Consider the following 26,162-nt stretch of genomic DNA (forward strand, 5'->3'; position numbering starts at 1 on the left):
ATGGGGGCGCTCTCTGTACTCATCCTAATCTCCACAGGTAAGTCGCTCCCTGAAAAATCTCAAATGATCTAAAGTCTCACGTAGGGCTGCCAAACAAAAAGTTGAACAAAGAAAACTGGGGCCACAATGAACTGCCCATCATCATATCTGAAAACTCTGTATGACAACCTGGAGATTCTTGAGATCATTGTAACTAGGGGTAAGCAGGGGACACTGCAGGAGGGACATTGATTTTAACTAATTTGATTTTGTCACCAAACTTCTGATTTTGCTCTTAGCCACATTCTGTTGTGACTGTTTTGCTCATTGAGATGCTTACAAAAATCTGCTAGAAATAAGTTGATCAGCTCTCTTATTGATGCCTTTTCTGGTGCCCATTTAAGGTAGGTTTGATTATTTCATTGTGTTTTTTCTAAAAGTCTGCCATGGGAATGAATTTCTGATACAGTGTTTTTACTCCATCCATCTGGACCATCCAGGGTTGCACGGCACTCATCAGTGAACAGGACTGTTTGAAAATTATTCTTCATGTATTTTTCTGCCCAATGCAGCCGTTTCTGCTTGTGAGCATTGGTTAGTGGTGGCCGAATAGAAGGTTTATGCACAGCTACAGGACTCTGGAGGACTCTACACCTTGATGTCCGTGGGACTCCAGAGGCACCAGCAGCTTCAAATATCTGTTTGCTGCTATGTAATGGGATTTTAGCAGCTGCTCTCTTGATCCGATGCATGGATCTGGCAGAAATCTTCCTCAATGTGCCTTTATCTGCACCAACCCGTCTGTGCTCTGAATCAGCCACAAATCTCTTCATAGTGCGATGATCACTAGAGATGAGCGAATCGAACCTGGCGAAGTGGAATTCGTTTCGAATATCAGGAAAAATTCGATTCGCATCGAATCCGAATTTTAGCAAACTTCGGGTGCACGAATCGAATTTTTCCCGATCAGCCGGCAAAAGTGTCACTGCAGAGAGCTCTGCTATTTCTGACAGTTCTGACAGTTCATTTACAGCGGTTGAAACATTGTATCTATTTGTTTCCATTTAGGATACAGATGTTTTTATTCGGAAATAAATAGATACAATGTTTCAACCGCTGTACATGTGAAGGAACTGTCAGAGAACTGTCAGAAATAGCGGAGCTCTCTGCAGATACACTTTTTGCTGTACTGGAATACTTCTTCTTTTCATTCTTCTTCTTCTTTTCATTCTTCTTTTCATTCTTCTTCTTCTTCTTTTTCATTCTTCTTCTTCTTTTCATTCTCTTCTTCTTCTTTTCATTCTTCTTCTTCTTCTTTTCATTCTTCTTCTTTTCATTCTTCTTTTCATTCTTCTTCTTCTTTTCATTCTTCTTCTTCTTTTCATTCTTCTTCTTTTCATTCTTCTTCTTTTCATTCTTCTTCTTCTTCTTTTCATTCTTCTTCTTCTTCTTCTTTTCATTCTTCTTTTCATTCTTCTTCTTCTTTTCATTCTTCTTCTTCTTTTCATTCTTCTTCTTCTTCTTTTCATTCTTCTTCTTATTCTTTTCATTCTTCTTTTCATTCTTCTTTTCATTCTTCTTTTCATTCTTCTTTTCATTCTTCTTTTCATTCTTCTTCTTCTTCTTTTCATTCTTCTTCTTCTTCTTTTCATTCTTCTTTTCATTCTTCTTCTTCTTCTTCTTTTCATTCTCTTCTTCTTCTTTTCATTCTTCTTCTTCTTTTCATTCTTCTTCTTTTCATTCTTCTTTTCATTCTTCTTCTTCTTTTCATTCTTCTTCTTCTTTTCATTCTTCTTCTTTTCATTCTTCTCCTTCTTCTTTTCATTCTTCTTTTCATTCTTCTTCTTCTTCTTTTCATTCTTCTTCTTCTTTTCATTCTTCTTTTCATTCTTCTTCTTCTTTTCATTCTTCTTTTCATTCTTCTTCTTCTTCTTTTCATTCTTCTTCTTCTTCTTCTTTTCATTCTTCTTTTCATTCTTCTTCTTCTTCTTTTCATTCTCTTCTTCTTCTTTTCATTCTTCTTCTTCTTCTTTTCATTCTTCTTCTTTTCATTCTTCTTTTCATTCTTCTTCTTCTTTTCATTCTTCTTCTTCTTTTCATTCTTCTTCTTTTCATTCTTCTCCTTCTTTTTTTCATTCTTCTTTTCATTCTTCTTCTTCTTCTTTTCATTCTTCTTCTTCTTTTCATTCTTCTTTTCATTCTTCTTCTTCTTTTCATTCTTCTTTTCATTCTTCTTCTTCTTCTTTTCATTCTTCTTCTTATTCTTTTCATTCTTCTTTTCATTCTTCTTTTCATTCTTCTTCTTCTTCTTTTCATTCTTCTTCTTCTTCTTTTCATTATTATTCTTCTTCTTTTCATTCTTCTTCTTCTTTTCATTCTTCTTCTTCTTTTCATTCTTCTTTTCATTCTTCTTCTCATTCTTCTTTTCATTCTTCTTCTTCTTCTTCTTCTTCTTCTTTTCATTCTTCTCATTCTTCTTTTCATTCTTCTTTTCATTCTTCTTCTCATTCTTCTTTTCATTCTTCTGCTTTTCATTCTTCTGCTTCTTCTTTTCATTCTTCTTCTTCTTTTCATTCTTCTTCTTCTTTTCATTCTTCTTTTCATTCTTCTTCTTCTTTTCATTCTTCTTCTTCTTCTTTTCATTCTTCTTCTTCTTTTCATTCTTCTTTTCATTCTTCTTCTTCTTCTTTTCATTCTTCTTCTTCTTCTTTTCATTCTTCTCATTCTTCTTTTCATTCTTCTTTTCATTCTTCTCATTCTTCTTTTCATTCTTCTTTTCATTCTTCTTCTCATTCTTCTTTTCATTCTTCTGCTTCTTTTCATTCTTCTTCTTCTTCTTCTTTTCATTCTTCTTTTCATTCTTCTTCTTCTTCTTCTTCGTCGTGCCCCGTGACTGCCCAAATGAGTGAAGTGTGCGGTGATTCTAAGATCGACGGCACTCATCTGCATGTCATACTGACTGACAGTATTATTTCTCTTCCCCAGCAGACTCCAAGGGCATTTAAATGAAAGGTACAGTGTTCTGCACTAATATAAAGGCTCTCTGAAGCCTAGAAACCCTTTTAATAAGTTAAATTCACAGCGAATAAATTCGCATCGAATCGAATTTCTTCCGCAAATTCGGCGAATCAGCCGAATCGAATTTTTGAATAATTCGCTCATCTCTAATGATCACGCTTAAGTTTTCATGAAATATTGAATGTTTTCATCCCTCGTCCAAGGCATCAAACTATTTCACTCTTTTCGGCAGCAGAGAGATCCTTTTTTCCCCCCATATTGCTTGAAAATGGTGCTCTGCTTAATAATGTGGAACGCCGTCCTTTAGTAGTTTTTCTTTAAATTGGGCTCTCCGGCCAATCTAATTATCACAGATGTCTGAGATTGTTTTCAGTGATCAAAAGAGCCCTGACACACAATGCCATCCATGAGTTACACTGAAAAACAAAATATTTAATCTTTGTGACACTTAAATAGAATTTGCATAATAATTTGGAACAGGGTGTATTCACATCGGTGCCTAACACTCAAGGGGCGTACAATCTAAGGTCCCTAACTCACATTCATACATACACATACTAGGGCCAATTTAGACAGGAGCCAATTAACCTCCCAGCATGTCTTTAGAGTGTGTGAGAAAACCAGAGGAAACCCACACAGGCAGAACATGCAAACTCCAGGCAGGTAGTGCAGTGGTTGGGATTCAAACCAACAACCCTAATGCTGCTAGGTGGGAGTGCTAACCACTTAGTCACTATGATTTGGTAATAACTATAGGTCACTTGTGTGGGTAACTGTAAAAAAAAAACAAAAAGAAAGAAGACAAAAACAGAGATTGGGCGAGCCCATTTGTAGTGTAATGGTTGGTCAGAGAGCTTCCAATGGTAAAATAGTATGTTCTACTTACACCTCTTAACTCCTTGGCGCCGGCGCCTCCTGGCCCTTTAAGGGTTTCAGAAACCGTGAGACAGGGCGGGGTTTAGGGTCATGTGACCGCCGTGACACGCCGTCACAGCGGTCACATGATCGGGAAAGGTCCCGATCGAAAGAGGAGATTGGGACCTTTCCGTGAGTAGCGGACATGTGTGTTTGGAGTGTGCAGGGCGCGTGCTCTCAGCATATATGTTTTTCTTAATTGCACGCAAATGTGTGGCCGCTCGATGTCAAGGCCCAGACTCCGGGAGGCCGCACATTTGTGACGCCAAGAGGTTACATTTCCAAGATACCAAGCAAACAGTCCTCAATCTAATGAGTCTCTTGTGGAGAATGTCTGTCTCCATGCAGATTTTTTACTGATATGAAACCAGGCCTGTATCCATCACATGTTGGGTTGGTTGGATGTGGTATGTCAAGAAAAATCCCAGATGGCATTTGTTGCAAAGGTATCTAAAGAAGAGTTGTCTCAAGCGTTTGAGAGGTTGAGGTCTTTTTATACAGAATTTACACAGGATCACTCAACTCTAAAAAGCAGGGGGCTGAGAGCTAAAGTGAGGAGAGCTCTGAGAGCTGATTGGAGGGAAGGGACACCCCCCCCCCCCCTTCACACAGCACACAGAAAATGAGGCTATCCATCAGCTGGAGGTCACCTTTTTTCCCTTGGTGTCAGAAAAACTTGTCAGAAGGGATTCATACTGATAGCAGAGGAACAGAGCAGCAGACAGAAATGACACTTAGTACTCTGGATTCTCACAAATACACAGTATAGAGGGATGTGCTTTGTTCATATTTCATGTCTGAGGTTTACAACCACTTTAAATAAAGAAACCTCAACTCCCTGAAAACCTTTGATGTGACTTTCCCTTAGGTGCCTCTGCTACGAATGCCATCAGGTTTTTCAATATACTTTTTCCAATAATACTATGTGACTGTCGGACATTAAAGTGTCTCAGAGAACATCAACTATCGGGAATGGTGACATCTGGGAGTCTGCTTTTGGAACATGGAAATAAACAAGAACACCAGGAGAAACATCACACATGTGCAGGCTGGACATTCAATTTTGCCCGCTGAGCTATTTAGGTGAAATTTTCTTGGTTGAATATAGGATAATTGATTGTGACTTTTGTCAAACATTCTCCAGTGGAGAATCAATCACTAAACACCACAACCTGAAAGATTCACTTGTAGGAAATCTTTGCTGAATGCCAAATGTGCTGCTTTATACTCTACACATGTCCATAATGTTTGTTTTTATGTACTTGATTGTCCTCTATGTATGGAAGATTTTGTTTTCTTTAGTTTGCTCTCTAATAAGGATCAGTTTCCAGGCACAAGAAAAGGTCCAGGATAGTTAAAGGAGCTTCCATAAACTCCCCCCCCCCCCCGTTCCATTTTCTTCTCACCCCCCCCCCCCCCCATTCCTTTCCTTGTTTACTTTCTTTTTATCTAATATTGATGTATATATTTTGTTGTGAAAGCTAAAAAAATTCTAATTACATTTTCTTTTCCTTTTTTATATCAGTCCACAATGCTGTCGGTGTTGCAGGATTTTCAGGGTGCGGTTCCCCTACGGCGCCCAGTGGGACAGTTGGTGGTACAGATGCAATGCTCGGGGCTTGGCCCTGGCAGGTCAGTCTCCACCATTCAGGATCACATAGATGTGGGGGCTCCCTAATCTCCCCAGGATGGGTTCTGACTTCAACGCATTGTTTTGAATAGTGAGTATAGAATATTACCATTATAAACCAATTTTTACATCAAGCTCCAATCATTTGTTTTTTGGGTAAAAATGTTCTAAAAGTCTGCCATGGGTATGAATTTCTGATATAGTGTTTATTTAAAGTGTCCAATTTAAAACTGTCAAGCATGGATCATTGATCATCGGTTGGTTTGCTTCACCAAAGAACCCCAGTGTGGGTGGTATTATCAGGCCCCTCTTTCAGCTATTGAATTCATTTTCACTATGAATATACAGATGCAGGTGAAGTGTAGCCTATACAATAGTCTGGACTCATAGTTCACCACTTGGATATTACAAACCAGGAGCACACTTGGGGTATCGTGAAGGGTGCTCGGAACCAGGGGCGGACTGACCATTTGGAAACTCGGGCACTGCCTGAGGGCCCAGGGTCAGTAGGGGGCCCCATGAGATGCCCCTGGTACCTTTTTCATAGGCTTTTTTGAGTTTGGGCAAGGACACAGGGGCCCCATGATCCCCTATTGCCCGGGGCCCCATGAGTTGTCAGTCCGCCCCTGCTCGGAACTTTTCTCTGCATAGAACTAAGTAGGGTCCAACTCTACAAGACAGCAGGAGGGGGTCCTATTGGCAGTATAATGAGCCTCTGTCACAACACTGTCTAGAGTTAAAGTCTCTGCGGTGTTGAACCTTCTCCTATTCAGCCTGAGCCATGGACTCATTTATCATGGTGCAATTCTGCATGCTCACAGTGCTAAGATGTACTGATGCAGCAACCATGTTTTTCACCAGCTCTTACACCTGCCCTTCTTCCAGAATTCTGTTGCCTTCATGCCACCAGTTTTAATTCCAAAAGCCGACTCCACAATGACGCAATCATGTGCATTGCACTTGGTTGCAGAGCAGGTGTGGCGTGGCCCCATTCAGTAGAGGCTGAGCTGATGAAAGGACTCTCTCTTACACTTCCTGACCTGTGTACCCCCCAAGGTTCATGACAGGGTATGACAGGACAATGGAGTGGCATTGGGCACCTGTGGAAAGTCTAGGCCAGAAGAAGACCTGGATCGTGCAGCATAACAGGAGATGTAGAGCAGGAACTGCTGCCTGATGTTGTCATAGGAACTTTTGAAAAACAAAAGTCAGAGTTTCGGTCAGGCAAGCAGAAATTGGCAGCAATTGAGAAGCAGACATGCAGATTTAGGAGACAAGAGCAGGGGCGGACTGACCATTTGGGTACTCGGGCACTGCCCGAGGGCCCAGGGTCAGTAGGGGGCCCCATGAGATGCCCCTGATACCTTTCATAGGCTTTTTTTAGGGTGGTTTAAGTGTTGGCGAGGACACAGGGGCCCCATGATTTCCTATTGCCCGGGGGCCCCATGAGTTGTCAGTCCGCCCCTGGACAAGAGCATACATTGTAGCCAATTGAGGGTCAATAACACATGGGAAGGAAATGGTACCAAGATGAAAAGTAAGATGCAAAGATAGATAGCAGGTCTGAGGTCAGGTAATGGAGGGATCAAGATCAGGTGTAGTCAGAAGGCAAACCAGTCAAGTACAGAAGCAAGCTGGATCTGGTAAGAGGTTTCTGGAGCTGACAACCACTCAGCAATTATCTTAAACTTTAAAGTGCTTTAAATAGGGTCAATATTAATGAGCAGAAGACCGTGCCTCAGTGCACAAGCATGAATGTGTACATGTCCCTGATCCTGTGCTCCAATCTACAGGCTGTTTCATACACAAGTGCAGATCCTCGAGCATGAACATGTACTTGGCTATCCTGGCCAGGGGCGGACTGACAGCTCATGGGGCCCCCGGGCAATAGGGGATCATGGGGCCCCTGTGTCCTTGCCCAAACTCAAAAAAGCCTATGAAAAAGGTACCAGGGGCATCTCATGGGGCCCCTTGCTGACCCCGGGCCCTCGGGCAGTGCCCGAGTTTCCAAATGGTCAGTCTACCCCTGATCCTGACACATTCACTTGAGATGGTTTGAGGGGGGCACTGGAAGCCAAATACAAAAGAGGGTATAATTCTCGGTTGTGCAAAGCATCGCAGTCCAGTAGCCGATTAGTAATTTGTGTCCACATCAAAGATTAATCTGTAGTAGAAAACTACAACAGGAGCAAAAAGCAAATGGTGAAAGAGCCCAGATCTCTTTAATAGTTCATAATCACTACATACAATGGCATTTTGAGACATCAAAGTAGATTGGTGTGAGTTATGGTGGCTAAATGGTTTGCAATTTTGCCTGGCAGCACTAGGGTCAGTGGTTTGAATCCCATCCATGGCACCACCTGCCTGGAGTTTGCATGTTCTCACTGTGCCTGCATGGATTTCCTTCAGTTTCCTCTCACACTCCAAAGACATGCTAGTAAGTTAATTGGCTCCTGTCTAAATTGTCCCTAGTATGTGTATGTATGAATGTGAGTTAGGGACCTTAGATTGTACACCCCTTGAGGGTTAGGGACCTTAGATTGTACGCCCCTTGAGGGTTAGGGACCTTAGATTGTACGCCCCTTGAGGGTTAGGGACTGATGTGAATGTACAATATATATGGAAAGCGCTTCATAAATTGACAGCTATATAAGTACCTGAAATAAAATAAATAAATGTGCATTTACAACATTGGTCTCATGTACATACAGGCCATTCATAAAAATGAATTATAAATCGGTTGTTTCTCGTTCAATAGAGTCTGAAGTTTATTGAAAGTGATAATACCTTATGGGCATTACAGTGGATGGATCTTTAGTTATACATTTTTATGGTTTTCTTTCTACAGTCCTATCCGAGCATCGAATTATAAAGTGTATTTGGGCCTGTACAGGCTGGGCGTGGTTAGTCCTTATACAGTTGTTGCCAATGTAAGGTATGTCATCGCCAATCCTAATTATTTATACACTGGAGACATCGGGGACATCGCCCTCGTACATTTGGCCACACCTGTTAACTATACTGAGTACATCATGCCGATCTGTCTGCCATCTTCCAACACCACCTTCCCCTGTGGCCTGGAGTGTTGGGTAACTGGATGGGGTAGAACATCTTTTGAAGGTGAGTCTATGAAATAATAAGCAAAAGTGATTTCACTGATTTCTATATCATCCCAGTTAGGAATGGGTCAATCTGCCCAAATTTAGCTCATGGGGTGGGTTCAACAAATTGAAATTTACAAAACAGGAAAGGCCAATCTCATTGAATTCTATTGGGGTGTCCTAATTTATCTCAATTTTCAAAGCTAATAAGCAAGCTATTGTCAAAAAAGGCATTGGGTAGCTGGGCACTGCCATAGAAGACATTTAGCAAAGAAGCATTAAAAACACTCTATAGAAGGCTGGGAGTCCTTTTAATGCAACTTTAACCTCTTGGCACTGGCCACATGCATACATGCAGCCGCTCGGTGTGTGGGCCTTAACACCAAGTAGCCGCATATATGTGGTCCTAAATATGTGCAATAATGGTGCAGCACAATTGCAAACCACTAATGCATAAACTGTGATAATCCCTAGAACAGTGGTTCTTAACCTGGGTTCGATCGAACCCCAGGGGTTCGGTGAGTCAGTCTCGCGGGTTCGGCGGAGGTGAAGACCCACACCCGACTCATATGATTCGTGATGACATGCCCCGCTTGTCCATCATTGGCTGCAGGTGGTCACGCAACATCGCTTAGCCCAGTGGTCGGCAAGCCGTGGCTCGTGAGCCACATGCGGCTCTTTATACGCTTTAATGCGGCTCTTGTGTGCCGGGCGCCCGCTCCCCTCCCTCCTCTCAGGCGGCAGGGACTCTGCAGCGTGATCCAAAAAAAAAACAGCCAGGGCAGCGCGCTCAAATGCAATGATTGGCCAGTCTCGCTGCCACTCACATCCTGATAGCCAGTGATTGGCTGTCAGGATGTGTGTAGGCGGGGCAGCGTGACGAACGTGAGAGGAGCTAGGCTCCTCTCACAGTCCGCCCTGAAGACCGGAACGGCGCGGGAATACGGCGAGAGGAACGCGCGGAGCAAAGGTAAGTGAATTGACACAGGGGGGACTTGGCTTACTACTTGCTACTTACTTACTACTACTATATAAGGGATGAATTAATATGGGGGATGAATTACTATATGGGGGATGAATTACTATATGGGGGATGAATTACTATAGGGGGGATGAATTACTATGGGGGATGAATTACTATATGGGGGATGAATTACTATATGGGGGATGAATTACTATATGGGGGATGAATTACTATGGGGGATGAATTACTATATGGGGGATGAATTACTATGGGGGATGAATTACTATATGGGGGATGAATTACTATGGGGGATGAATTACTATAGGGGGGATGAATTACTATGGGGGATGAATTACTATATGGGGGATGAATTACTATGGGGGATGAATTACTATGAGGGATGAATTACTATGGGGGATGAATTACTATATGGGGGATGAATTACTATATGGGGGATGAATTACTATGGGGGATGAATTACTATATGGGGGATGAATTACTATGGGGGATGAATTACTATGAGGGATGAATTACTATGGGGGATGAATTACTATAAAACAGTGGTTCTTAACCTGGGTTCGATCGAACCCCAGGGGTTCAGTGAGTCAGTCTCGCGGGTTCGGCAGAGGTGAAGACCCACACCCGACTCATATGATTCGTGCAGTAAATATTCATTATTATGTTTTTGTTTTTGTGTGAAAATCATGTTTTAATGGTTTTGTTCTTTGTTCTTAACGGTTTTGTTCATTTTGTGCACCTATGTATAAATATATACCTATGTTTTGAATTTTAAAAATCATATTTTATTTTTCCAATTAAGAAGGGTTCGGTGAATGCGCATATGAAACTGGTGGTGTTCAGTACCTCCAACAAGGTTAAGAACCACAGCCCTAGAATATTAATGCCACAACCTTAGAGCTACAACTCAAATAAATAAATATACATACATTCCTACTAAAAATGTATAAACTTACATATTATTTCATAATATGTATCACATAAAGATCATATATATGAATGAGTATTAAAGGTGAATTATTGGGCCGTCTGCCCTTGCATGCACATGAACTATAATGGCATCCCAGTCTTAGTCCGTAGGGTTCAATATTGAGTTGGCCCCGCCCTTCGCAGCTATAACAGCTTCAACTCTTCTGGAAAGGCCATCCACAAGGTTTAGGAGGGTGTCTATGGGAAGGTTGGACCATTCTTCCAGAAGCACATTTGTCAGGTCAGGCACTGATGTCGGGGGAGGAGGCCTGGCTCACAGTCTCCACTCTAATTCATCCCAAAGTTGTTCTATGGGGTTGAGGTCAGGACAGGCCAGTCAAGTTCCTCCACCCCAAACTGGCTCCTCCATGTCTTTATGGACCTTGCTTTGTGCACTGGTGGGCAGTCATGTTGGAACAAGAAGGGGCCATCCCCAAACACGACCCCACACCATAATCCCCCCTCCACCAAACTTTACACCTGGCACAATGCAATTATTTATTTATTTGAGTTGTAGCACTGAGGTTGTGGCATTAATACTCTGGGGATTATCACAGTTTAGGCATTAAACTGCACCATTATTATACATAGTTATTACACTGTGCAGTGTCACACAGAGAGGTGGCAGCAGCATGCTACCTTCATTTTTTGTTTTGGCTTCTCCGTATTTACAACCTTTTAGTTTATATATTTCACACACTCAATTTATAAGTCTGTTTTGAGTATCTTTCACTTTATATATGTGGCCCTGTTAATACTACTTACTGTACTGAGAGTGCTCCCTGCATGGTCCCAGCACTGTAGCCAGTGGTGATCAGTAAGCTCCAGATGCATACTCGCTACTACACCACTGCTACAGCGATCTGCACTAGCTTCCAGGTCCCGTGCTAAATGGACTGTCCAGCTGTGAACACATGAGGCTTCTCGTTCAGCACAGGCATTATTCAGGGAAGGCTTTGCATTTTCTCAATGGATGCAAAGCATTACCTGAATGGACAAAGTGGAAGAGTGGCGAGATGATGTCCCAATACACTGTATGTTGTAAGCTTTGAGACCCCTGCAGCAAATATTAAAAATTTATCAAGTAAAGTCCAGCCACAGAATCATTGTGTGACACTTTTAAAGTGGTGGAGCACTGGAACAGGCCTCAAACTTTGAGACAGAAGTCTGATTTTACCTTTAGCGAACATTATAAATGTAGTGTCTGAGATCTAGCTGTACAGACATTGTGGGTTTATGTACTAAAGCTGGAGAGTGCAAAATCAGCAAATAACTCCTGTGTGTCCCCTTTACAATGGGTCATGCAATCTGAATACAATTTAAAATTTAGTCTGTAGCATCAACAGCAGAGGTCTGGTAGTCATTGGTATTTCAAGACTGGTTCACTTGCATGAAAGGGAATGGGACCACATTTACAAAGGACATGTGGATTTGTCTCAGTATATTAAAACCTAAAATCCCTCTCAGATGGCACACTGGCTGTATCGCAAGCCAAAATCAGTAGAGCATACTATGCAATCTTGGACACCCAATAGTCCATGGGTTTCTCACTTCTGAGAGTGAACCCCAGTTCCTTGACCCTATGCTAGTACCAAATGTGCACAGGTCTCCATTGAAATAACACTGATGCTAACATGGCTACTTTTGAGATCCAGTGCAAGTGGGTGTCACAGGTGATGCGGTTGGCAGGCCACTCATGTTGGTGATTCATTTCTGTCAGGTTAGCCATGGTCAGGTATGACTGCCTAAAGTGGCTACAAGTCTTACTGGACTAAAGAAGAACCTCCTGCAAGCCATGGTACTTCATGAAGAACCACTGCACCACCAGGTTAAGGACATGTTCAAGGCAAGGTACCTTATTATTTTTTGATTATTTTTGCCAGTGGAAGGGTTGCCAGCTGGTTTGTGTCTTTTGTCACACATGACCTTGTTTGCCTGAAGATGACATGAGGTAAGCGGTCTCTTCACTTGAGCATGGAGAGCTGCCACCAACAACACTTGCCATCTAAAGTATGGGTTGTCAACTGGGAACCAATAAGAGTGATTCAGGCTTAAATGATCTCTGTACCTGACACTTACAATCACGATTACACATTATAATTCAGCTTTGCTGGTTCTTATGGCAAATTTTCCAAGATTTGAGCCTTAAAGGTGATCTTTCTAGTTATAGCCTTGCTAAGAATGACTTTCTAATTATCTTCATGTTTATGTTTCATCATCAGGAAGTCTACCTTTAAATAAGACCCTCCAGGAGCTCATGATTCCTCTAATAGACCACAATACATGTCAAAAAATGTATCGCAAGGGGGGAAGTATTGAAAAGATCCAGGATGAAAAGATTTGTGCTGGCTACAATGATAAGCAAAATTATTCTTGCCAGGTGGGTGACACCAAAAGCATTTTAACATGACTAATCTAGACCTGACCAAAACATTATTTTTGAATCAAGATGGAGTAGAAACATGTTAGATACCCCATTGGGTAGAGCTTCTCAAGTCCTGACCTATTACCAGGCTTTCACACGCAGGGATAGGAAATCACTGAAACAATGTGTTAGTCATATGGAGAAGGGTGCAAACCTCTCACAGTGAATCAATGTGACAAACTCCTGCGCTCCTACCTAAAAACTAATACCTACCAACAAAGGTAAAGCCGCTACATACAGTCATATACCCATAGACAAAAAATGAAACACAAATGATGCAGCGCTACTACCATAAACATTCTTCACACATAAATGAATAAGTGAAACAGTGCAAAATTAGTGACACAAATAACATAAACACACAATATTAAATAGTGCCAAAAAACTCATAAATAATCACTAGAGATGAGCGAATTATTCAAAAATTTGATTCGGCTGATTCGCCGAATTTGCGGGAGAAATTCGATTCGCTGCGAATTTAACTTATAAAAAGGGTGTTTCTAGGCTTCAGAGAGCCTTTATATTAGTGCAGAACACTGTACCTTTAATTTAAATGCCCTTGGAGTCTGCTGGGGAAGAGAAATAATACTGTCAGTCAGTATGACATGCAGATGAGTGCCGTCGATCTTAGAATCACCGCACACTTCACTCATTTGGGCAGTCACGGGGCACGACGAAGAAGAAGAAGAAGAAGAATGAAAAGAAGAAGAAGAAGAATGAAAAGAAGAAGAAGAAGAATGAAAAGAAGAATGAAAAGAAGAAGAAGAAGAATGAAAAGAAGAAGAAGAAGAATGAAAAGAAGAAGAAGAAGAATGAAAAGAAGAATGAAAAGAAGAAGAAGAAGAATGAAAAGAAGAAGAAGAAGAAGAATGAAAAGAAGAATGAAAAGAAGAAGAATGAAAAGAAGAAGAAGAAGAATGAAAAGAAGAATGAAAATAAGAAGAAGAAGAATGAAAAGAAGAATGAAAAGAAGAAGAAGAAGAATGAAAAGAAGAATGAAAAGAAGAAGAAGAATGAAAAGAAGAAGAAGAAGAATGAAAAGAAGAAGAAGAAGAATGAAAAGAAGAATGAGAAGAATGAAAAGAAGAATGAAAAGAAGAAGAAGAAGAATGAAAAGAAGAAGAAGAAGAATGAAAAGAAGAATGAGAAGAAGAAGAAGAATGAAAAGAAGAAGAAGAAGAATGAAAAGAAGAATGAAAAGAAGAAGAAGAATGAAAAGAAGAAGAAGAAGAAGAAGAATGAAAAGAAGAATGAAAAGAAGAAGAAGAATGAAAAGAAGAAGAAGAATGAAAAGAAGAATGAAAAGAAGAAGAAGAATGAAAAGAAGAAGAAGAAGAATGAAAAGAAGAATGAAAAAAAGAAGAAGAAGAATGAAAAGAAGCAGAAGAATGAAAAGAAGAAGAAGAATGAAAAGAAGAGGAAGAAGAATGAAAAGAAGAATGAGAAGAAGAATGAAAAGAAGAATGAAAAGAAGAAGAATGAAGAATGAAAAGAAGAAGAATGAAAAGAAGAATGAAAAGAAGAAGAAGAAGAATGAAAAGAAGAAGAATGAAAAGAAGAATGAAAAGAAGAAGAATGAAAAGAAGAAGAAGAAGAATGAAAAGAAGAATGAAAAGAAGAAGAAGAAGAATGAAAAGAAGAAGAAGAATGAAAAGAAGAATGAAAAGAAGAAGAAGAATGAAAAGAAGAAGAAGAATGAAAAGAAGAATGAAAAGAAGAAGCAGAAGAAGAAGAAGAATGAAAAGAAGAAGAAGAATGAAAAGAAGAAGAATTCCAGTACAGCAAAAAGTGTATCTGCAGAGAGCTCCGCTATTTCTGACAGTTCTCTGACAGTTCCTTCACATTTACAGCGGTTGAAACATTGTATCTATTTATTTCCAAATAAAAACATCTGTATCCTAAATGGAAACAAATAGATACAATGTTTCAACCGCTGTAAATGAACTGTCAGAACTGTCAGAGAACTGTCAGAAATAGCGGAGCTCTCTGCAGTGACACTTTTGCCGGCTGATCGGGGAAAATTCGATTCGTGCATCCGAAGTTGGCTAAAATTCGGATTCGATGCGAATCAAATTTTTCCTAATATTCGAAACGAATTCCACTTCGCCAAGTTCGATTCGCTCATCTCTAATAATCACGTGTGACAAGTGTTTGTTTGCATGATCAGTTCTTAGGTTATGCGTTTATTGGGATGCACGTGTGTTTTGTGTTATATGGTGGGAACTGATTTTTAGTTCCGGTGGGAGGTTTTTTAGCACATTGAGTCCTGTTGTGACTTACTAGTTTGATTTGGAGCTCTATTGGATCCCATTGGATTACTTAGGGCACCATTTATGTTATTTGGTCCTTTTAGGACCTCGTATTGACACTTGTCACACGTGATTATTTATGAGTTTTTTAGCACTATTTAATATTGTGTGTTTATGTTATTTGTGTCACTAATTTTGCACTGTTTCACTTATTCATTTATGTGTGAAGAATTTTTATGGTAGTATCGCTGCATCATTTGTGTTTCATTTAAACCTCTCACAGTATAATCATTGTTGCCAACTACCTCATGTTCTGGTGACATCACTTTTACTTATTTCTATTCTTGGTCTCTTTTGGACAGAAGATGAGGGGAAATCAGCTTCATAGGGCATAGGAAGCAAGAGATTATTGAAGGAAAAATTAGGAATGCCATTCCCAAAGCCTAGAGTCAAAAAGTCTATTTCATTAAAATAGTCCAATAGAAATCCACAAGAGTATCCAACACATGTTGGGAGATCAAGTCCATCTATCACTGCTAAAATTAATAAAATTGAATATATCCATTGTTATGCTTTCCCACACCATCCCTTTGACTCAATAATAAAGTAAAAGAGTCACAAAGCAAAACCTTCCAAAAATGAGGGTTTATACACACTGGCCATATTGCCCATTCCCCTCAACTTTATACTGTTCAGGAGTGACCGCCACCTAAAGAATCTATGCATTCAACCCCTGTATCTCCCACCGTGTGCTGAGGTTTCATCTGATGACCCTTCACTACCATGTCCTATAGTGATGTAGAAGCCAGCAGAAAAGAACACACAGCATGGTGAAGGACCAGGCATGCAACACTGCTGTAAACACATTTACCAGACACTTTATTAGGTCCATCTGTTCAATTGCTCGGTAACACAAATTGCTAATCAGCCAATCACATGGCAACAACTCAATGCATTTAGGCATCTAGGTGTGGTGAAGATGACTTGCTGAAGTTCAATACGAGTATCAGAATGGGGAACAAAAGGGATTTAGCTGACTTTGAACATGGCATGGTTGTTGGTGCCAGAAAGGCTGGTCTAAGCATTTCAAAAACTGCTGATCTACTGGGATTTTCACTCGCAACCATCTCTAGAGTTTACAGAGAATGGTCCAAAAAAGAGAGAATATCCAGTGAGAGGCAGTTGTGTGGTGGAAAATGTCTTGTTGATGTCAGAGGTCAGAGGAGAATGGGCACACTGCTTTGAGATGATAGAAAGGCAACAGGAACTCAAATAACCACTCATTATATCCAAGGTATGCAGAATACCATCTCTGAATGCACAGCACGTCCAACCTTGAAGCAGATGGGCTACAGCAGCAGAAGACCACACTGGGTGCTACTCCTGTCAGCTAAGAACAGTAAACGAAGGCTACAATTTGCACAAGCTCACTTAAATTGCACAATAGAAGATTGAAATATATTTCCTGGCCTGGGTCAGAATTTGGTGTGAACAACATGAAAGCATGGATCCATCCAACCTTGTATCAACAGTCCATGGATGTGCAACCAACAAATCTGCAACAACTGCATGATGCTATCATGTCAATATGGAACAAAATCTCTGAGGAATGTTTCCAACACTTTGTTGAATCTATGCAATAAAGAATGAAGGCCGTTCTGAACTCAAGCGGGGGTCCAACCAGGTACTAGTAAGATGGACCTAATAAAGTGGCCATTGAGTGTATGTTACATGTGAAAAGGCTTTTGCTCTGCAAAAGAGTACAGATCAGAAGGACAGGAAATGTGTATATAAATCCTCTACATTAGGGTTGATTTAAAGCTGGAGTATAATCTGCTTTTATTTTTCCGTCATGGGTTGCCCTCTATATCAACATGCTATTGAAATTTTTAAATAAAACTATATATTGGACCTAATGATGTCATCACTGGGTCTATGTGCTTCTCTTTGTAATGCAAGTAGATCTTGGCTGGTGGGAGGGGTCAGCAGGGTGTTGTACATAAATGCAGAAGGAGTAAGCGAGCGCTAAAACAATCCCAAATACATAAGCGGCTGTACACCAAAAAAGGTACCCATAAACCTTCCAAGACACATATGCAAAGAGGGGGCTAATAAACTCAACGATGTCAAAAGTCAATAAAATGTATATATAAAGTGACAAGGTGCAAATACATAGGCCACTAAATAGTGGTCAAGGTGCTAAAGGGAGGTGACTCAATATAAAGTCCAAAGAGAAGAAGTGTTGATGAGATCTCGAATGATCTCAGGATGTCCAGTGATTAGTGTTAGTGTCCTAAAGGGCAGAGCTGCAGCAGGTGTGACGCTACGCCGCGGGCGCCACGAGGGGCCCCGGCGGCCATCTTATTCACTCTCATGGTCAGTAATTTTGTTATTATTCCTCACTGCTTTCACACTCCATATATGGAACAAAACTATCTTAAAGATACTGCACTATGTGGGCTCTTCTGTTTCTTTGAGCTCCTTTGGGAGCCGATCACGTTCGCAGAACCAGCTGCATCCCTTGTGAGGAGACCCCATGTGAGCAGGCTGTATCCATTGCGTGATGACCCCCCATGAGTGTTAACACCTCCAGGGAGTGAGGATTAACCTGACCAGATCTGACCAGACCTATTTTGATGATATCTGGATGACCAGAGGATTACTACTATTTATGCGCATTTGAATTGCGTATCTGGTGAGTGCGCAATCTCATTATTATTTATCACCAGATCCACGGTCCGCATCACTGGTCATCCTGAGATCATTCGAGATCTCATCAACACTTCTTCTCTTTGGACTTTATATTGAGTCAACACCCTTTAGCACCTTGACCACTATTTAGTGGCCTATGTATTTGCACCTTGTCACTTTTTATATACATTTTATTGACTTTTGACATCGTTGAGTTTATTAGCGCTGCACCCCCTCTTTGCATAAGGGTGTTGTACATAGCTTCCTGAAAACATCACATCAGCCTGTCTCAGTACTCCTCCTGAAAGTCCTCAGCCAGATGCAAGCAGTGGGCTGGTTCTTGGGAGGAAATATGCAAATTTCAAAAAGCCTTAATGGGTAGATGTCAGTCTAGAGTGGTGATACGCTGTATGTACCTTGGTTTGGTTCAGACCATTCTTAAAGTTTGCGTGCCAAATCCAATCCCCATTGATGTCAAAATGAGCTAAATGTTAATTAAAAAAAAAGTTTTTTTAGGGGAATAGGCAAGGAACTGACAGACAAATGGGGGACTAGGCAATGCCATGGGAGCATGAACCAAAGTAAAAAAAGAAAAAAATTTAAAAATTCGTTTGGCAAGGAGCAGCAATTTTAGTAATGCCTAAATTGAAATATTAAAAATGCTAAACTTTTTGGGAGAACATTAAGATGAGGTGTTTCAATCAGCGGTGATACGATCCCTTAATTAATCATGTAATTGTCTATTGCAACCTTTCCATGCTGTTTCTCTCTTATGTATTTCTTAATATGTCCATTTTTAGTTTAGAATTTTTTTCAACTATGGTTACTTTGCTGAGTCCAATCCATTGGTTCTGTGTAATATAAAAAGCACAAGGGATCCGCACCCAGAGAGCATCTAGAAGGGGGGGCGAATAGGATTCTAAGCCAGAACAATGTAATCCTTGTTGAAAAATCACTGGAACCTGGATCACCAGTAGACTCCCTTTCTACAGTTCAGTACAGATCTTCAGTTTTAAGAATTTTGTTGGAATATTCTAAACAGATAGTCTCTGGTGCAGCTAATGTTTATTTATGTCTTCCAGGGTGACTCAGGAGGACCTCTGGTGTGTAAGGTCCAGGATGTATGGTACCAGGTTGGAATTGTGAGCTGGGGAAAAGACTGCACAGCCTCTAACTTTCCTGGGGTGTACACACTGGTGACGGCCTACCAAGCCTGGATCAGCACCTACCTGAAAGTTACATTCAATGATGTGACAAATATCACTACACCAACAAGGACATGTGGAGACAACTTTACTGACACATTGTACACCAGCTCCACAACACATGGAGGAAGCATTGACTATACAAACACCAATGTTCCCGAACCAACAAATGAAGGAATCACTGCCTATACCAACACCAATGTTCCATTAAAAACAAATGAAGGAAGCACTGTCTATAAGAAGACCACTGTTTTCTCACCAAAAACAACATCTGAAGGAAGCTCTCACTCATCCGACCTTTCATACCATTGCTGGATGATCCTGGTGGCAACTACTCTTATGCTCACAAAAATATAATAGAAAACTGCCTAGACAATGGGGTTGATTTACTAATAGGGGTAAGGTCTCACTTAGATTTGGACCGAACCTTTCTTTTTCACACGTTTGTTTAAATACCAAACTTTCAGCTGATTGGATAAAAGTCGAGCTTCAATAATAATAATGGCAGCTTCCTCTGCCAATGTTTGGTAAGGAAGCAGCTGGTGGCAGCACCTTCTGTGTCCTTAGCAACCAGTGAAAATGCATGGCCCCATTCATTTGCTGGCTGTAAACACTGGGGCAAGGATATCACTGACATCACTAACAGAATATGGCCACGTGGCCATGTTTGTTCGGTGACATCACTGGGTATATTCCGCCCCCTTGTTGATACATAACAGTGGGGACCCAGAGCTTCCAAAATGTGACAAACACAGCGACAGGATCCACCTGTCAGTAGGTTTATTCTTTCAGAGAGTTTGCAGACATTACTTATAGTGATTGATGGGGATCTGGATCATGGATGACATCATTGAGATTTTCATCATGGTACTTTTTGAGGGTCTTTTTTTTTTAAGTGTCTTTTTATTTACACTTTTTATTTTTCCCACTGACAGCTGAATGTAAAAAGAATTGCTGGTGATAAAAATTCTGCAAAAAAAAAAAAAAAGGCGTGGGGTCTCCCCATCCATACCAAGCCCTTTAAGTTTGGTATGGATTTTGAGGGGAACCCCCATACCAAATTTTTTTGGCATAGGGTCCCCCCAAAATCCATATCAGAAACTTAATCGAGCATGCAGCTGGCAGGTCAGGGAAGGGGGGGGGGGAATGAGCGAATGCCCCCCTCCTGAACCATACCAGGCCACATGCCCTCCCTTACGTTAACCTTGAACATCAAGCCCAACACTGCTGCCCAATATACAGTTCATATCAAAAATCAGTAGAATTAATTTGCTATTTGACACACAAACCTATCCCCTACATGCCACCACTGAATCTCCTTGTTCATACAAAAAGGTAATCATATTCCAAATATCTCAACTGATCACATGTGTGTATAGGATTGTGTATTTATGCAATTGTATATTTTTTTCCCTTTCATTGTGTGAACTGGATGGACTTGTGTTTTTTTGTCAACCAGACTAACTATGTAACTATCTCATGCCAAAGCGGTGGTGTTCACCCTTTCCACCATTGATAAAGGAAAGGTTTGTCATAGTAGGTTGGACCGATTCAGGGACTCTCTCATTTTACAAAGATCCATACAATAAATATTATAAAATCAGTAATGCCTGGCTCCACTTCAAACAAACAGAAGAATAATGTTATCACCTTTCCAAAGACTGAACCATACACTATTTCCAGATATTTCCTGGAACTGACAGATACAACACAACAAGGAACCCTTTGCCCGTTGTATACAGGTGTTAGGGATCCGGGTATGACCAGAAATGTGTGGACTGACACAGGGAAACACAGGCTCCAGGTATAGTATAAACAATACAATTTATTAAGGACTAAACAATACATAAACGCAGTGCAAGACTAAACATAAACACAGTGCAACCAAACCTCCAACAGATAACAATAAGAACAATACTAAACGTAGTCGGGCAGGCCGGGTCGGTAGCAAGCGGGCAGGCAAGGTACAAGGAGCAGGCAGAAGCGTAGTCAGGAATAGCCGAGGTCAGGACAGGCAGAGTTCATGCAGAGTCAGGATTAAAGCAGAATCAGGATCAGGCAGGAAGCAGACAGGATGCAGGTACAGGGGCTCATGGGAAACATACACCAAGGCCCTGATCATAGGCCTGGCCATTCCTTAAATACACCTGCTGTAATTAGCCTCAGGTGATGGCTCATTGCAGGAGTGAGCCCCTGGTTGCTGAGAGCACCCGCTGGCCAGCCCTGGTACTGCAGCCCACAAGGCAGGTGAGTCCCACTACCACTGGCAAGTCCATTCCTGACAACAGGTGTCATCTGCCGAACACTGGAAAACCATAAGGAGAACAATGTCAGCGGCATTTTTTCTAAGTGTAATTTGTACCTTTCCCCTCCTCCCTCTCCTAACCCTACCTGTGTCCTGTCCAGGGGCGGACTGACAATTTGGAAACTCGGGCGCTGCCCAAGGGCCCGGGGTCAGTAGGGGGCCCCATGAGATGCCCCGGTTCCTTTTTCATAGGCTTTTTTGAGTTTGGGAAAGGGCACAGGGGCCCCATGATCCCCTATTGCCCGGGGGCCCCATGAGTTGTCAGTCCGCCCCTGGTCCTGTCTTGTCTATTGACTCAAAACTTTTTTAGAAACTTTAAGGTACAGGAGAGACAGAATGGCTGACATAGACCACAGTTTTCTGCCTCTCGTAAAACTATTTAAAAACTTTAATAAGCAAAAGTTCTCTTTAAGCTATAAAACCATAAAGAGAACTTCTGCAAGGGACCTTTTTGGTACTTTGTACCTTTCCCTTCCCCTCTCATAAACCTACCTAAGTTTTTTTTTTGTTTAAACGATAATTTATCACATAAAAAAAGAGGGCAACGTGAATGATGTATATACAGTACGTCATGTGTCTTGCTCTTGTAAAATATATAAAAACTTTATGGAACACACAAAAAAAAAAAGAACGAGTAAGCCAAAGGGGTTTATATATGTGAATAAAAAATGATGTTCTTTTCAAAGTGAGAAAGAAATCTCTGTGGAATATCTTTGCAGAAATGGGAGCATTCAGTGTACTAATACTACTCATTGCCACAGGTAAGTAACATACCAAAAAGTCTTCACCAGCCTTTTTCAATCTTTTCAGCACAGAGGAACCCTTGAAATAACCTTCCAGTCTCAAGGAATATCTACTATATCTACTCTATGATACATTAGTGTGGTGGTGAGCCTCCATGATTTAAAGAACTGAAATCCAATTAATTCAAGGGCTGGAACGGGGACATTCCTGAGTAACATGGGATACGATACTGGATGTCCCCTGGTCAGGAATTTAGGAGGTGGGCTCTTTCTGATTTGCTGCAGCTTCTAATGCACATGGTGAGAAGCTCACAGTGTGCAGTGAAATCTGTTTAATCCATTTCAGTCCAGAGCCGGTACCACTCTGCAAGACTGATGGCAAAGCTAAAGTCCAAGTTTAAACTACAGCTTTGTGTCCTGTCCCAGAATGTTTGCACCAGATTGCTGAAAATGTGAGCAAACCTTATAAACTGCTAATTTATTTACACTACACATGTTTAGTTTAAAATGTGACACCAAAATTGTTTGTTTTTGAAACTTTTTATTAGTGGGACAGACCTGTGGGACCATGTTGATGAAAACAAGGGCCTTATCCCCTCAATCCTAGCCTGGTAGTTGTGAGGATTTGTGTGTAGGGGGCTTATTGGGGATCTTATTGGTATCTGGAAGACCCCTATGTGAATGACTAGGGGGTACACAGATTTTTAAATATCCTTAATTTTAAAAAAATTACAACGAGGAGTAACCAGGAAAGAAACATGTTGGTAGGTATAGTGAAAATAATTTTCCAAAAACCTGGCACTCCTCATGACTTCATAGTTAGCACAATACAAAACGATAAAAACACAGAGAGGAAAAAACCCTCAAAATGTGTTGGATACTTTTTTCCCAAGTTTTACTTTGTACCTTTCCTCTCCTCCTTCCCATAACCTGTGTCTTGGCTTGTTTATTGACTCAGGGCTGTTTTACAAAAGTAAAAGGTATACATATTGAGAAAAAGAGAAAGAGAATGATTTGCATACGACACATTTTTTTCTGCTCTAAACTTTTTAAAAACTTTAATAACTAAAAAAAATTTAAGGCAACTAAAAATCCATAAACAGAACTGTCTTTTTTGTACTTTGTACCTTTCCCCTCCTCCCTCTCTTAAACCTACCTATGTTTTCTTCTGCCTACCCACTCATAATTGATAATTAAGTGAAAAAAAATCACCGCACTACTCTCTCAGTGCTAAAAAATAACAACTAACATAAACTGAAACAAACACTCATCATTGGTGAAGAAACTATAAGTTGTCAAATAAAAAAGAATGATGTAAATATGTCAAGTGCTCTGCTCTTGTAAAACAAATAAAAACTTTATGAACCACAAAAAAGAACAAGGAAGGTGAAAACATGTACAGTATATACAATATATATATACATGAATAGAAAATTGTGTTTGCAGAATGAGAACAATCTCTGTGGAAGATTCTCCACTCTGCAGGAATGGGAGCACTCACTGTACTCATCCTAATCACCACAGGTAAGTAGCTCACTGAAACGTTTACGCTGACCTAAGGTGTCACGAAGGGCTGCCAAACAATACGGAGAACAAAGAATACCAGATCACATGGAGCTGCCATCATCATATCTGGAAACTCTCTGCCGAAACGTTCTATGCTGACCTGAAGATTTCGGAGATCATTGTAACTAGGGATGAACAGAAAGATTTATCAATACACCTGATCCATCCTAGGGCAGCCTTCTTCACTCTGTCATCATTGTGTTCACCGTTCCCACAGAAAGATTTGTCTCTTGTGCAATTTCAGGACAGGTAATGTGTCGATTATCCAGGATCAGGCATTCCACGCACTGAATGTTCACAGGAATGACTGTTGTGGACTGGGAACCACCATGTCCAGGATCATTACTGATAGACATACGGCCATCTTTAAAACATTTACACCATTCAAATGTCTTAATGCAGCGTCTCATCACCGTACTGTGCTTTGAGTCTTCTCTTTTGTAGTTCCAATTTAGGCTAGGTTACTAGATTCATCTGTATTGCAGTGCGATTTCATCAGTGATGCTGTTCAGAGGCAATTCCAATGCATTTTTTATGCAGTGTGGATACATCTCTCTCTCATTATTTCTCTCTCTCATTCTCTTTCTCTCTCATTCTCTCTCTTGTTCTCTCTCTCTCGCTCGTTCTCCCTCTCTCCCTATCTCTCTTCTCTCTCTCTCGTTTGCTCTCTCTCCCTTCCCCTCTCGCTCTCTCTCGCTCGTTCTCCCTATCTCTCTCTCTCTTGCTCTCCCCCCCTCTCTCTAGGTCTCTCTTTCTAGTTCTCTCACTCTCTCTCTCTCGTTCTCTCTCTCTCTCTTGCTCTCCCCGCTCTCTCTAGGTCTCTCTTTCTAGTTCTCTCTCTCTCGTTCTCTCTCTCTCTCTCTCTCTCTCTCTCGTTCTCTCCCTCTCCCTCTCTCTCTCTCTCTCTCTCTCGTTCTCTCTCTCTCGTTCTCTCTCTCTCGTTCTCGTTCTCTCTCTCTCTCTCTCTCTCTCTCTCTCTCTCTCGCGTTCTCTCTCTCGTTTCTCTCTCTCATTTCTTTCTCTCTCTCTCTCTCTCTCTCTCTCTCTCTCTCTCTCTTGCGCGTTCTCTCTCTCGTTTCTCTCTCTCGTTCTCTCTCTCTCGTTCTCTCTCTCTCTCTCTCTCTCGTTCTCGTTCTCTCTCTCTCTCTCTCGTTCTCGTTCTCTCTCTCTCTCTCTCGTTCTCTCTCTCGTTCTCTCTCGCTCTCTCTCTCTCTCGTTCCCTCTCTCTCTCTCGTTCCCTCTCTCTCTCTCGTTCCCTCTCTCTCTCTCGTTCTCTCTCTCTCTTGTTCCCTCTCTCTCGTTCCCTCTCTCTCTCTCGTTCCCTCTCTCTCGTTCCCTCTCTCTCTCGTTCCCTCTCTCTCGTTCCCTCTCTCTCTCTCGTTCCCTCTCTCTCTCTCGTTCCCTCTCTCTCTCTCGTTCCCTCTCTCTCTCTCGTTCCCTCTCTCTCTCTCGTTCCCTCTCTCTCTCTCGTTCCCTCTCTCTCTCCCGTTCCCTCTCTCTCGTTCCCTCTCTCTCTCTCGTTCCCTCTCTATCTCTCGCGCACGTTCTCTCTCTCGCGCGTTCTCTCTCTCACCTTTGGGTTTTGGAACCACTTTAAAGAATATAGATTCTCATTAGAGTGAAAGATAAGCTCTGAAAAATGTTCCAAAGCCATTTTTTTATTGAGGCAGACAAGACAATGTCATCACCTCTCGCAAATATGTGGCAAAAAATTTTGATAGCAGAACCTCTTGAGCCAGAAAACAACGTGGCATTTTTTAGCCCCTGTAAGCTAATACTAATAGATATAGTTGAATGTGTTTGTATGTATTACTTGTGTGTATATATTATTGTAAATATGAATACATTCAAATTATTTTTTTTGTTTTTGCTTATTTCAGCGCACAATGTTTTTGGTGCTGGAGATTCTTCAGTGTGCGGTTCCCCTGTGGTGCCCAATCGGATAGTTGGTGGTACAGATGCGTTGGCTGGAACATGGCCATGGCAGATCAGTCTGAACTTTTTAGGATCACATTTATGTGGGGGCTCCCTGATCTCACCAGAGTGGGTTCTGACTGCAAAGCATTGCTTTAAATAGTGAGTATGACATGTTACCTTTTTACACAAATTCTTCCATCAGGCATCAATCAGTCTTATTTGTAAAAAATATATATTTCTAAAAATCAATCATGTACATGTTTACTGATACAGTGTTTATCTTTTATAAAGTTTCCACTTTAAAACTGTGTTTTACCAGCTGCCTTGGAACACAGGGTTGACATGAGGGGTCTAATGCCTCCAAAAAGAGTACCTGTCATGGCCCAAAGCTATCACAAAGAGGCTTGTTCACCCCTTTGTGATAGTGATAAAGTTAAATGAAAAAAAAGAGTAAAACATTTTTAAAA

The 26,162-nt window shown here is 41.1% G+C and overlaps 1 protein-coding gene across 1 annotated transcript in view; it reads left to right on the plus strand.

Annotated features, from left to right (window-relative positions):
- LOC149454686 (transmembrane protease serine 9-like) overlaps nt 1-26,162 on the plus strand; it is a 43,978-nt gene continuing 17,816 nt past the window's right edge. Inside the window, exons 1-7 of the mRNA XM_089687218.1 lie at nt 1-37; nt 5,438-5,633; nt 8,391-8,662; nt 12,817-12,974; nt 19,042-19,513; nt 23,698-23,736; nt 25,659-25,854. Coding sequence (XP_089543344.1) covers nt 1-37; nt 5,438-5,633; nt 8,391-8,662; nt 12,817-12,974; nt 19,042-19,513; nt 23,698-23,736; nt 25,659-25,854 — 1,370 coding nt within the window. The remainder of the gene's footprint in view (nt 38-5,437; nt 5,634-8,390; nt 8,663-12,816; nt 12,975-19,041; nt 19,514-23,697; nt 23,737-25,658; nt 25,855-26,162) is intronic.

The sequence above is a fragment of the Staurois parvus genome, unplaced genomic scaffold (assembly GCF_062004578.1).
Source record: "Staurois parvus isolate SC_StPar_1 unplaced genomic scaffold, SC_StPar_1.0 ptg000421l, whole genome shotgun sequence".
Lineage (NCBI taxonomy): Eukaryota > Metazoa > Chordata > Amphibia > Anura > Ranidae > Staurois > Staurois parvus.